At 41.2% G+C, this 12,537-nt stretch overlaps 1 protein-coding gene across 27 annotated transcripts in view; it reads left to right on the forward strand.

Moving 5' to 3' along the window:
* Positions 1–12,537, forward strand: part of MAGI1 (membrane associated guanylate kinase, WW and PDZ domain containing 1) — a 360,734-nt gene that overhangs the window by 283,132 nt on the left and 65,065 nt on the right. For 14 of the 27 annotated variants that reach the window (XM_064453525.1, XM_064453527.1, XM_064453528.1 and 11 more), the window contains exons 5-7: positions 1,060–1,270; positions 4,822–4,904; positions 8,113–8,151. In XM_064453525.1, coding sequence (XP_064309595.1) covers positions 1,060–1,270; positions 4,822–4,904; positions 8,113–8,151 — 333 coding nt within the window. The remainder of the gene's footprint in view (positions 1–1,059; positions 1,271–4,821; positions 4,905–8,112; positions 8,152–12,537) is intronic. The other 13 variants (XM_064453531.1, XM_064453547.1, XM_064453537.1 and 10 more) reach the window with 2 other exon arrangements.

The raw sequence follows: 12,537 nt of genomic DNA on the forward strand, positions 1-12,537 counted from the left end.
TCCGGTCTGGAGAGCAGAGGCAAGGCTGCGAAGTCCTTTCAGTCCCGCTGCTTGGGGACTTGGCAGAGTGCGACGCTGATCTCTGTGTCTTTTGCTCAGTGTGTTGCCGGCTACATGTACTGGAAACTGGTGGTCTCAGGTGATTTGGAAGTACTGCCATTGATTTTCAACACCTGCAGGAACCAAACAGAGAAAATCCCTTTGCTAGATGCAGGGGTAATTTCAGAATTTGTCTGTTGTTGCCAAAACCTCTCTGTGAAGGAGTTAGGGGCACAGACCTGGTTGTGGAAAGCATTTACTTGATTAGGGGTGCAGGGAATGGGCAACAGAGTTTCATGGATACGGCTCAAAACTGCATGGATGTAAGCATCAGAAATGTTTCCTTAGAGGGAGGAGGGCCAGATACATCATAAAATACTCCTCAGTGACTTTGACTGACAGGATACAGTGATGAGCAGTGGAATAAACCTCCTCAGACAGCTAGAACAGGCACTAGTGAGCAGCAGCGTGTGGATACATGGTATAGTGTGGTTTAATTTTTATGTAAAAAAAAATTGCACTGCAGTAATGATGTTCACCATTAGCTTGTTTGCTCTGAGCTTCTGGCTACCTTCTGCACTTGTAAAAATCTCCCCTTTTGATCATTCTTCAAACAGGAAATTTTATTCTCCTAATCTCTGTCCCACAATTGGCACTGCAGGAGTAAACCTGTAAGCCTGCTCAGAAGCCCATTGAACTCGTCTACATCAGTAAGCCCTGGCCTCAGACAGCTTGGAAGACTTTGGTATCTCAGCAGGGCCTATTAGAGCGAACACAGTAGCTGATCACAGCTTCTGATTTGCACTGGCGAGGGTCTGGCTGGCAAAGTGTGTGTGAGGGCAAAGCAAGCTCGTCCCTGCTGGCAAAAAGACTGCAGAGTCTCTGCCCTTGGTTCATCTGTTGCTATGTCTTGTGAATTAAAAAGCAAGGAGAGAAAAACTGTAAAGATAAACCCGGAGGAGCAAACGGGAGGAGAAAAAGATTGATTTTCAACTTTATTTGTGCTTTTTTACTCTACAGCAGAGTCTGGTGACCAAGACGAGCATAATACACATATCATAAGAGAGGCAGCCCCACCGTCTGCGATTGATAGCCACACCAACGTTCCCACCACGGAACCATCTCAGAACCTCCCTCAATACCTACCTCCTTCTGCTGAGGATAACCTAGGTCCTCTGCCGGAAAACTGGGAGATGGCCTACACCGAGAACGGAGAAGTCTATTTTATAGAGTAAAGCACATTTTTGTTGCTCTAATTCCATTTCTTCCCCTCTCTCTCTGGGCATAAGCAAACCTCCATGGATGCATTTTGTGTGTGTATGTGTGCGCATTAAATATTTAGTGTATACAGTTATGTTGCAGACCTGTAAGTTCTTTGCTGCTTCTAAAGGGATTTTGCATTTCCTGATTGGATTAACATCCAAATTACTCCTGAGTTCAAAGGCAGGGGGAATTGCTCATTTTATGAGGATAGTTACAAAAGTAACAGACACTTATAAAATATGGGCCAGTTGTTTTCACCAGTGGAATAAAAACTCCTAATTGAAAGGCCTGAGACTTCACTTCTGGAGCCTGCCTCTCTGCATAATGCAGCAGAGAGAATTCCTCTGGTCATGCGCTCAGGCAGAAGCAAAGCCAGGGAATGGACTTTGTGTGTTGTCCTCTCGGCAGAGCAAATGGGCCAAACATGTTAGCATGCTCCAGTGGCTAGCAGAAGGCATAGCTCAATGCAGAGTAGCCACAGTAAATTTGGAAAAGCAAGAAGTACCTCGTGCTCTGCAGACTTTGCCTAAAAGCTGAATGCTGTCAGCAGTTTTATGATTATATTGATTTTTTCATGCTGTTAATAATAGTCTCTAATTATACTTGTCTAGATTTATTGAGATAGGAGTAACTTACAAAATGGGACCTGTTAGTGGAAGAGATTTCTTGCACAGAGTTCAGCTAGACATTAAAATTCAATTAGCTTTTGAAACTCAAGCCCTTAGCTGCCCAAGTAGAGGAAGGGGGTGAAGAATTGATTTTGGATTTGATGGTTTGTTTAATGCGGTCTTGGAAACTGAGATCCTCTGTCTGTGCACCAGAAGCCAGTGGCCAGTCAGTACAGAAGACCTTTCTCTGCTAATGCCCCTTCTGGTACTCATGTTGGAGAATCATGCTGGGTTAGGGCAGTGAGGGGAGCCATCCTGCTCCGTCATCAGGAGAGGGGACTTTTGGACAAAGCCAAGGAAATGTTCATCAGAGCAGGTTTTCCCTTGGCAGCAATGGTAGGGGAACACATCAGAGAAGAGAGCCAGAAGATCTGAGTAGCTGGGAGGACTGAGAGCACCACAGTAGCTCTTCAGCAGCTGGCAGAGGGCTGCTGTAAAAAAAGGCCATTTTCCAGGGTGCTCTCAATTACCTGAAGAGGCTCCACCAACCCCCTAGTGTAAGCCAGAGTCTAGAAGGCACAATGCAAATTCTCATCAGCTGCATATCACGTGAAACTGAAATGTGTTCATTATCCCGCACATGGTATTCTGCCCCTCATTATGTCCTCAGGGTGCCTCATTCTCTGACGTACTTTCTGGCTTTAATGTATATAATACAGCCTGAGTAATAGCCCATCCAGCCTGCCATTTTCCTCCCTGGAGGAGGAGATGATGAGCACTAAAATGCTGCCCAAGCAGCCGGTTGCTCACTTTTTTGTCCCCACGTGGGCCCCTGCTCTCCTTCCTTACAGGTGCCTCAGCAAGGGGTTCTGCTGCTGCCACCAGTTTCCCCAAAACCCATCCCCATCGCTGCTGTATTCTCTACGTGCATGTGTTCTCTTAGCAATGCAGGACTGTAGCACCCTAAATAATTTGTTAGACTTTTTGCGGGACAATCATATATGCAGTGGAAAAATAATAGCCTGTGTATGCAGCTGTCTGTCTGACATGAAAATCTGGTAGTGCACCAACTGCTTCCTTCGCTGAGCGCGGATTGACCATTTTGAGGATACATACGCATAGGGGGTGATTTTCGTGCCAGAATGTTTTAGTGTGGATGCAGCACTGAACGACTGCAGTTCTATTAATTCTAAGGACACCCTGAACCTAGAAACGATTTACTTTGATTTGTATCAAATTAAGAGAGCAAGCTAATGAGCTGTGTGGACCCAAGCTGGCTCAGATGTCTGTACCATCATCTACAGCGCTTTGGGTTATCAAGTCAGGGTGCTGAAGGGAACAGCATGGGAACATCTGAGCTGCTTGCACAGAACCAGCACAGGTCCAGTGGGGCCAGAACTGCGTGTCTGATAACCGATCCTGAAGGCTTGTAGCTGAAGCAATTTGGCTCTTGAGATATGTTTCTCTGGTGCTTTAATTGGGATTTTTATCACCCAAAGTATGCCAGTCCCTCATTACCCTGCATGTAGATCTCTGCAATGTTACAGGTCTAACACAATCCTGTCCCTCTAAGTATGGTCTGAAAGGCATTCAGCTAAATTTTCTGTGCCTCAGCAAACCACACTGTTGTGAGCCTTTGGTGAGCGAGAAAAAGTTGCAAGAAATATGCAAATATTTCATTGCGCTCCTCCCACCGCTCTCTTTCTCAGCTAGACTGCAGACTTTCTTATTTGTAAGTTGGCAGAAACCCTCTGCTTTATTGATGTTAATTTGCCTGACTTGCTGAATTTCTGCTATTCAGTTTTCTAGTTGGCAATTAATTGCTCTGAAGCATACAAAAGGATTAAATGCATTTGCTCATCCTGCCTTGGGAGGGCTGGGTAGTAGGATGTGTAAAACAAGAACCTTTTATTTACACACTCAGATTCTAGGAGCAGGGCAGTCCCCTCTTCTTGCAGTGAAATACAAGTTTGCTGGTCAGTTGTTAGTTCCTCAAGGATGATAGCCCTCATTACAGCATTTCCAGCTTCATGAGACTATTGTGAGGCTAAGGTTAAGTTTGCAAACCTCTTTGAGACCTTCAAGGAGAAGTAAATAGCATTACTAAGGTATTGAAACTTAAAACTGTTAAGCAGTGTTAAAGGCTAAGCTAGATAAATGATACCTCAGGGACCAGAGGGCTGTCTTTGCAGGTTATATCTAAGATGACGTCAGGTTGTAGAAGAAGCATTATATTACAAGATTGTCTCTGTGTACAAATGCATGTATGGGAGAAAATAGTTTCTAGAAAAATGTATTTTAAGCCTGTTTAATACGCAGCCTTCACTGCTGGGACCAGCATCGCGATACTGTCAGGGCACTTGTAGAAAGGAAGAGGTGAAAGTAAAGCTGTTCAACTTCCATCAAAGGCTTTGACAGAACATTTTAAATTTTGTAATTAAAAAGTTTTCACTGGAAATTTTGTTTTTGACTAATGCTTAGGTCAAATCTAGACAAATATCAAAGGTCTTTTGCAGGTACAAAGGTCACTGCATGGTTTAGGGAGGAAGGGAAACTTCTGGCTTTTTGTCAGGAGACAAAAGGCTCAGAGACAGCTCCTGGAATTAAGAAATGAACCACCAAAGACAAAAGTTCGGAAACTAATATTATAATATCGCAGCTTTCACGTGCATCCTTCCAGTCAAGAATGCTGATCTGTGTATTTTCACTTGTCACCTTTGTGTTTTCAATGGCAAGATCCTTGTGATTTGGTAGACTAGTTTGCAAAACATCAAATTGTAACGCCGTTTCTTCTGAAGCCAAAGCATGCCTTCAGGTCTGTTGAATAACAAAGAAGATATATACTTTTATGTCACTGATATGTCAGCTCTGCTTTATTAACAAAGGTCATATTTTCATTTTTGGTTTCCAGCCATAACACAAAAACAACATCTTGGCTAGATCCACGGTGCCTGAACAAACAGCAGAAGCCTCTAGAAGAATGTGAAGATGATGGTAAGAGGCTGAAAATAGTGAGATAAAAATGTGATTGGTCCATTTCTAGGTGTCTTTCTTCCTTTCCTTTTCCCTTTCCGATACTTATGTTTGGAAATACCTAAAAAAAAAGGTTTATTAGTACGTGCGTAGAGACAGTATCTGTTGTGTTCTTGTAAAGTCACTGTCTGTGTATGTAAGATAGCCATTGAGATGGCAGATCATTTAATAAAAATCAGAGGTGCTAGACATAAGAGGCCTCTGTTTTTGCAAAGGCACTTGAATAGTCGCTGATGTTGAACAAGGCTCAAAGCTTTCTAACATGTTCGCTCCTTGGATCACTGTGTAGGAGGAAAGCAACTGAGTCGCTGCGTGCTCCATTGTGTTATGCTTCAACCACCTGCTTTACATGAATTTGAAAGAGTTCTGTTGTTATTTCCTTGTTTGAGCAGAAATAACTAAATTGCTTCACTTCTACTGTCAAGTTCTGACAGTCCACTTAGTGTTATGATTACTGAAAACAAACTCCATTTGAAAGTGTAGAAGTTTGCCACTGAAAATTTACACTGATGTAATTTTGTATTCCTTGAGATGTTGGAAATGCAAGCCACTGTCCAATTTAGAGCAGCCAAACACAGGACAGTTACAGGGGGTTCTTTCCCTCCATCCGTTAGGAGGTCTTGGGGAAAAAAAGGGAATCATGATGAAAATAAATGTTTTGGGAAAACCTGTGTGGAAATTTTGATCTACTGACCAGGAAAGGTGATGGTTGTATGTGTATAAACAATGTATGTTAGACGCATCTTAAAAATTAGTTTACTTCATCAGTGTCGGTGCTGTCCTTGTAAAATTAGTTTTCGTAATATGATTAACCTCCTACTGGTGTGAGTCACTCAATAAGTGTTATGGAAAAGGTTCAACTCACTTCATCCCTTTTTTACTGGTAGATTCAAATCTGGCCTCCAGAACTGCTGTTACTATTTTTGCACATGCAGTTTTTCAACCTCTGCTTCCTTTCACGTGTGAGATTTTGCAGGATGTGAGAATTTGCCTGTGCAGCTTTCACTGCCATGATGAAGCAGGTCACCAACTACTTAGTGCACAAAGCAGCATCCCCCCAGACCACAAGGATGTGCAAAGCCCAGGCAAAGCTGACGCCTACTTCAGATCCTTAGCAACCAGCATCGTCTGTCAAGGAGCAAGTGGAGGGAGCTGGATTAATGAAGGCCTTGCTCTGCGCCTAAAAATGGATATGTCAGTGGGTAATCAGAACTGGAATAAAATTAAATAATAGCGTATGCAGGCAAAGCTCCCTCCTCCTTGCAGCTAAGTATTGCTGGCAATGTAGAGAGGGGGTTGCTAAGTCTCAGCACAAGCTTTCCTCTTTCAGAGGGTAGTTCTGCCTGAAGTACAGCTTCTGTCCTGGCTTTCTCTGCCAGCAAGCCTCCCACTGCACCAGTATCCCCGGTGATGCCAACAAGTGGCCCACGCCGCTGTGGGGCAGTGTGCCCCACGCCGTGCTCTGAGGCAGGGCAAGGAGCAGCCGGTAGCATGAGTCAACAGTGGCTGGCTGAGCTCCTCTGTTAAACAGTTACAAGTCTCCTCGCAGAAGGGAAAGTCTTTCAAACCTCTTGTCTTCTTAGCAATTTTAAAACAAGCATTGGTATAATTTATTTAATTGGGGTTAGAAACATACAGCCAGGTATTTTTTAAATTCAATTAAGTTCATAATTTTACAGAGTAGTGGCATTTTTGTTTATCAGGTCCTTAAAATCAACTAATTTCATCTTCCCCCACACCCCTTCACTTCATTCACCAAGTTGCTCATTAATGAATATTTTTAATATTCAGTAGTTAAACCAGTTGCGTCATAGGTGCAGCAGTGCGCTGTTCTGATCTTGCTTTGCATGTAAGAATAACTATTTTAGAAAACAATGTGAGCACAAAGAAGAGAGAAGGTTATTTTTACTGCCTCGTCAAAGTTGGACATTTTTTGGCAAGGGTCACTGTTGGGAGTATTTCCACTGAAGTCAGTGGGACTCCTCCTCTGTTTTGTTTGTTGCGTGTGCACTCGTGAGTGTTCAGGCTCGATCCCATCCTGTTTGTGGTTTTTATAAATGTTAGATGTCATTTCAGGTTTGTTTGGGTGCAGTTGCCTTGTGTTTTTTCTTCGTCAGGATACATGTCCCTACCAAGTTTTCATTTGTTTCCAGTTGTTCAGGCTATCAAAGGAAATTGCAATTCATATTTCACACTGACAGTCCTAAACAACTGTTTTGGTAGAACATATTGCAAACAGGTCATGGAAGTGGTACTTTAGGTGTCCAAATTTTCAAAAGCAATGCTGTGACACTACATCTTCTGTTTGCTTCTATCATTCATTTATGTGGCTTATACTTTACTGTATTAGGTCCAAGGTTGTTTTTACCATCTTGGTCTGGGTTTGTCATCATCTTTCATTTTCAGACTGCATTATTATTATTTATAGGCTAAGCAATACTTTAATCATCTGTGTCGCTATTAACTTATGAATATGGAGCAGATAATGATAAATGGAGCAACGGTGAATATTGATGGCTTTGTGTGTTTGAAAAATTATGTGATCTTTGTCCCAGGTGCCTCGCTAAAACTGGTGCATTCCTGTATATACCTCACCAGTGCATCTGGACTTTGGTGTGGGCCTGTGACTCCAGTTAAACAACGCGCTTCACTGCCTGTCTGTCTTAAATCATCTGAGTAGTTACAGTGAAGTCAATTGGACCTTGTATGCACATAAATTTAGGTACTTTCTTGAAAACCTTGCTACATTAGTTCTTATTTAGATGCAAGGTTTTCCTTTCACATTTCCTCATTGGTATTCAGGTCTGGCCGCTGATAGATCCATGTGTCTACAGAACAGATTGCAAAGGTCGGAGCATACAGATCTGAGGGAGAAGCTTCACTACAGTGAGAACACCATAAATATATTACTTTGCCATATCAAACTGTGGCAGGGAAGGTGGTCAACTGATAAAGATTTTTTGAGAATGCAAGAACTAGTTCTTTCATTACCTACATCAGATCCATCAATATTCTGATCACCAAAGTGCAATAAATGGAAAGCTTGGGCTCGGTCTGTAGAAAATTAGTGCTGGTTCTGCTGTTTGCTGTAGGGAATTTCTTGCTTGGTGCTGGTATCTGAAATTTTCTTTTAATTTTTTCTGTCTCATTTACTGCTCTTCCCTTGGAGAAGAAGGGGTACACACGGAGGAACTGGACAGTGAACTAGGTAAATCATCCATCTCGCGTTTTGATGTTCGACTTCAACTGCACTGTTTTAAGCCTTTAATTACTTACTTTCTCCTTTGTATCATTTTGCATCTTTCACTTTTTTATTATTTCAACAAGTCTAATTTATCAGCAAAACTTCCCTAGCACACAAAGCGTTAATCTTCCCTTAGCTTCACATCTACAGTGTTTTTTCTTACTGGTTCAGAGTTTGAAGAAAGCTGGAAAGCCTTAATCTTACAAAGTTTGTTCAGATTTGCTTCCTCCTGGACCCTGCAGAAGTCAGGGGCTTTTCCATTGGCATCACTGGCTCCAGGAAAAAGCTTATAGATGCCAAAGTTGAAATCAAGTAGCTAATGATGCTTTTTTCATAGGGGCCAAAGATATTTCCCAGACAAGAGAAGCAAAGTGTGATTTAGAAAGTTTAAGAATTACACAGGATGCTTCTGCTGAGCTTGTGAATGAAACAGAAAATTTTGCCTCAGTAGGTGATTTTATAAACAGATGATTTTTGATGATGTGATACAGTTTTATTTGCTGCATCTCTTTGTGAAGAATGCTGTCTTGATCTCTAATCTCAGCGGTGCTCATTCTGTTTATAGTGCTGGTGGAGGTAGTTATTTCTGTTCAGCTATGCTCTAGTGCACTTGGAAAGCTGAAAGGCATAAGAGGTTGCATAGGATTTTATTTCCACTAGGTCTATTATTGCATTTAAAGAGGACTGTATTTACAGTTCATAGTTCTGCATACTGGAGGATTGTATTACCAGAGAATTAACCTCTGGTTTCTGTAATGACATGAAAGAGTATTCTGTTTCCTGCTTCTGTGTGATTGATACGGCATCAGCAGCCAGCAGCTGTTGAGTGGACTTTTAACACTACTCCAGGAACTGTTCTTCTGGATAATATGTTTGGAATAATGTTGGAGATCTAACTTCCTTTATGCAAGGATTTGAAAGAAATGACAACTTAAAGAAGAATGGAGTCACTTCAGTGGTACGTGAGCATTATGCGCAGCTCATACAAATAATCAGCAGCGCACCAAGTAACATCAGAAGTAGGTAGATGTACACCAACAACCTGCAAAATTTTCTCACTGAAGTCTTAACACAGGGTGGCTTCAAATAAGAGTGAGTTTAAAAAAAACAAACAAACAAACAACAAATTTAGAGGCAATAATGAAATGGAAATGTTCCCTTCTTTCAGTCTGATATTGGGATATAGTGCAAGAGACAAGCTGAAAATATAGATGCAGGGAAACTCATTAATTGATAAGCCTGATCCCAGTTCTGCAGGCACTTTGTACACAAGTGTTTTGCTTGAACATCATGAGATGTTCCCTTTGTTTTAATGCAGATAAGCTTTATTGAGCTCACAGCCCATTGATATACTGTTGAGATTTGCAAACGTTGCAGTGTAAAGAAGGACATTTTCCAATGGCTCAGTTGGTTACAGCAACATTAGGGAGGGGGTGTGAAAACACAGGGCCTATTCACTAACCGTACTCATGATTAGTATAAACTGGTTGATGCGAGATACTTAGCTCCTTAGTTTAATAACAGGTTCTTTTCTAAATACAAGAAAATTAAAACTTGAAGCGTTTGCACAACTTCTTGTTTTCCAAAGCAGCAGATTGAATATGGAGTAATAGCTCACCTCTTTTTTAACAGAAGGTTATACGAAGGACACAAAAATTTAATCTTTGGAGTAGAATTTGACATACCCTTAGGCAGACCCTGCTGGACTCACGGAGCAGTAACAGCTGAGCTTCCTGAAGTCACCTCTAGCTCCTTTCTAGTGATGCATAGTTGCAACTAAAATCCCTAGTGGTTGGAGAAGTTCTTTTTTAGGAATCCATCCATCCCCTCTGTAGGGTTGGATACTAAACAAGAGCATCTCGGTAGGAATCCATGTATTTACCATGTAAGATTGGATAATTGCCCATTGAATTTACCTGCTCACAAATGCTCTGAGACTGCAGTGCTGTGTGGATGTACCAAAATAAAAACCATGTGGCTCACTCAGACTCCTAATGATGCAAAATGATTTTGGAAATGTTGTATTTGTGTTAAAATCTAATGCTCTGGGTCATCTTCAGTTTGGCAGGAGAGGTAGAGAAGGGAGATGAACAACTTAAAGCCGCTAAGAAGCCAGACTGTGCAACATGGCTGTGGAGAATATTGCCTTTTGCTTTAGAGAGTTTTCAGAGGCTTTTAGAAGTTGGAAAGTGCATCTGCGTAATCAACAAGTAACATGTTGAAAGCTGCAGTTTTGTGTATTGTTACTTCCAAAAACTTAGAACTTTGTTCCTTAAATGGAAAGCTGCGGAGATAGAAAACTGGAAAGACTTCGGCACAATACCATTTTTGGGGTTAGGAAAGTGCTGGTTTTCTGACCTTCCATGAAAATTATTTAGAAGAAAAGAAAAAATAAAATTTAATACCAAAACTTTTCGTGAACAAGGGAAAAGCAAAACATTTTTGTTTGAGTTTTAAAAAGCAAAACCACTTAGTATTCCAAAATAGGTAAAAGGTACTTAGCAGGAAAAATTGTGGAAACCTCATTTTAAGGCATTTGTGCATTACTTTTCCCTTCCCCCATTCATTTTTTTTTCTTCCACCCCAGTTTGGTCTCTTTACCATTCTGCTTTCACCGTAGTGCAAAGAATTAAATAGCAGCCACCCGTGGTGATTTTCCCAATTGTATGCTAGGTCTCCATTTAATTGCACTGAAATTCTTTAAGCCAGTCCCACAGTGTTTTCACCATATGGGACTCCTTTGCAAACCTGAGAGTTCCCTTTGCGAAAAGACTTTCAAGATTGGTCTCTAGCTTTCTAACTTTTTCTCACATAAACTTGCACGGTATAAAGGAATATCTCTTTCTGAAGCGTTCATATCAGATTGATCTGCTGATAAAATTGTGGAGTATTTTCATGCCCAAAAGTTAGCACTGGCTTGCATTTAATTGCTTATGTCTCAAGGAATCCAAAGATGTTAAACCCAATAAGCATAAAATAATGATAAGAATGGGAAACCTACCTTATATCTGCAAATAAGGGACATGTGGAACAAAAACCATGAAAATCGATTTCATCTGATCTCCAGCCAATTCTGAACACAAACATAAACTTTGAGTAATTAGTCCATGTGTGTTTGTATAGATTCTGTTCCTCTCCAGTCTGGAGATATTTCTGTCGTTATGGCAACATAGCTGAAGTCTATAAGTGCAGAACTAGATAGTTACACTTATTCTAATTAAAGGGCCATTGTTGATAATAATCGCTCAGCAATTGATGCCATTAATGAAAATAGATCTTCGCATTTGATAATAAACAAACAGGTTATTTGCTATCAGTCTTGTCAATCTAGTCATAAATTTTGAGGAATTTCTTTGAATGGAGTAGTTGAACTTGTGTTATCTGACAATGGCCTTTTAAAAAAATTATTATTATTATTTAAATGAACGTGCAGAGTCTATGGGGCAAGGACCACACCTGCACAGTCCATAGCATGGTGGAGCTTTCTTTCAAGTTGATTCACAGTGTTACAAAAATACACCACTCTGTATTGTTAATAGGATGATTATTTCAGTACCCGCAACCAACGGGAACATTGTGTTTAAATGAGTGGGCAAGGATCAGGCCCTTAAGTAGTACATACAGCTTTAATAACCCCCAGTTGGATGCTGAAGTGATTTCATTACATTCACTAATTATAGTTAAAGTACTACGCGCAGTCTAGAAAATCAACAGGAACAAAAGTGGATACGTTTCCAAATGTTAATTTCATCTTCAGAACGGTTTTTTGTTAATTACGCTAATTAAAAAAGGAAATCTCTGTTACATGTCATTATGGCAATATGTGTTTTTACATTAAGTGCTATGCAGTGAAATGCATCTGGGTGTGCCAGCCCGACTTGGGTGGATTCCATATGCCGGCCATTTATGTTAAACTCACTCTGTCCTGTTTCAAGATGCACTTTTGCGTTGGGCTCACAGATGAGCGGTGCAATGTAAATCCCTAAGAAAGGAGTAAAACCCAACCTTTTTCAGCAGTGGTGAGCATAAATGGCTTGGCCCTGGTACAGGAGGTGAAAGTATTCTCTCTGTTAGCGTGCTACAATTGTTTGCCATAATCTCGCCTGCTTTAGATGCTGGTGTTAAAATGCCTCTGGCCTGTTGCCTGCATCGACATCCACTGCAGTGCCTCCACCCAGACCCATGTTGGTCAAACCAGGAGGGCACTTGAGGCACTCCCAGGAAGGAAATTTATTGATCATTTATTCATGTAATGCAAAAAGCAAATCTAAAATTGACTCGCATGGGCATCTTCCCACTGATTTGCTAATCCAGCACTGGTGGGACAAGCTATGATGTTGGTGCTGTTCT

The sequence above is a fragment of the Phalacrocorax carbo genome, chromosome 6 (genome assembly GCF_963921805.1).
Source record: "Phalacrocorax carbo chromosome 6, bPhaCar2.1, whole genome shotgun sequence".
NCBI lineage: Eukaryota > Metazoa > Chordata > Aves > Suliformes > Phalacrocoracidae > Phalacrocorax > Phalacrocorax carbo.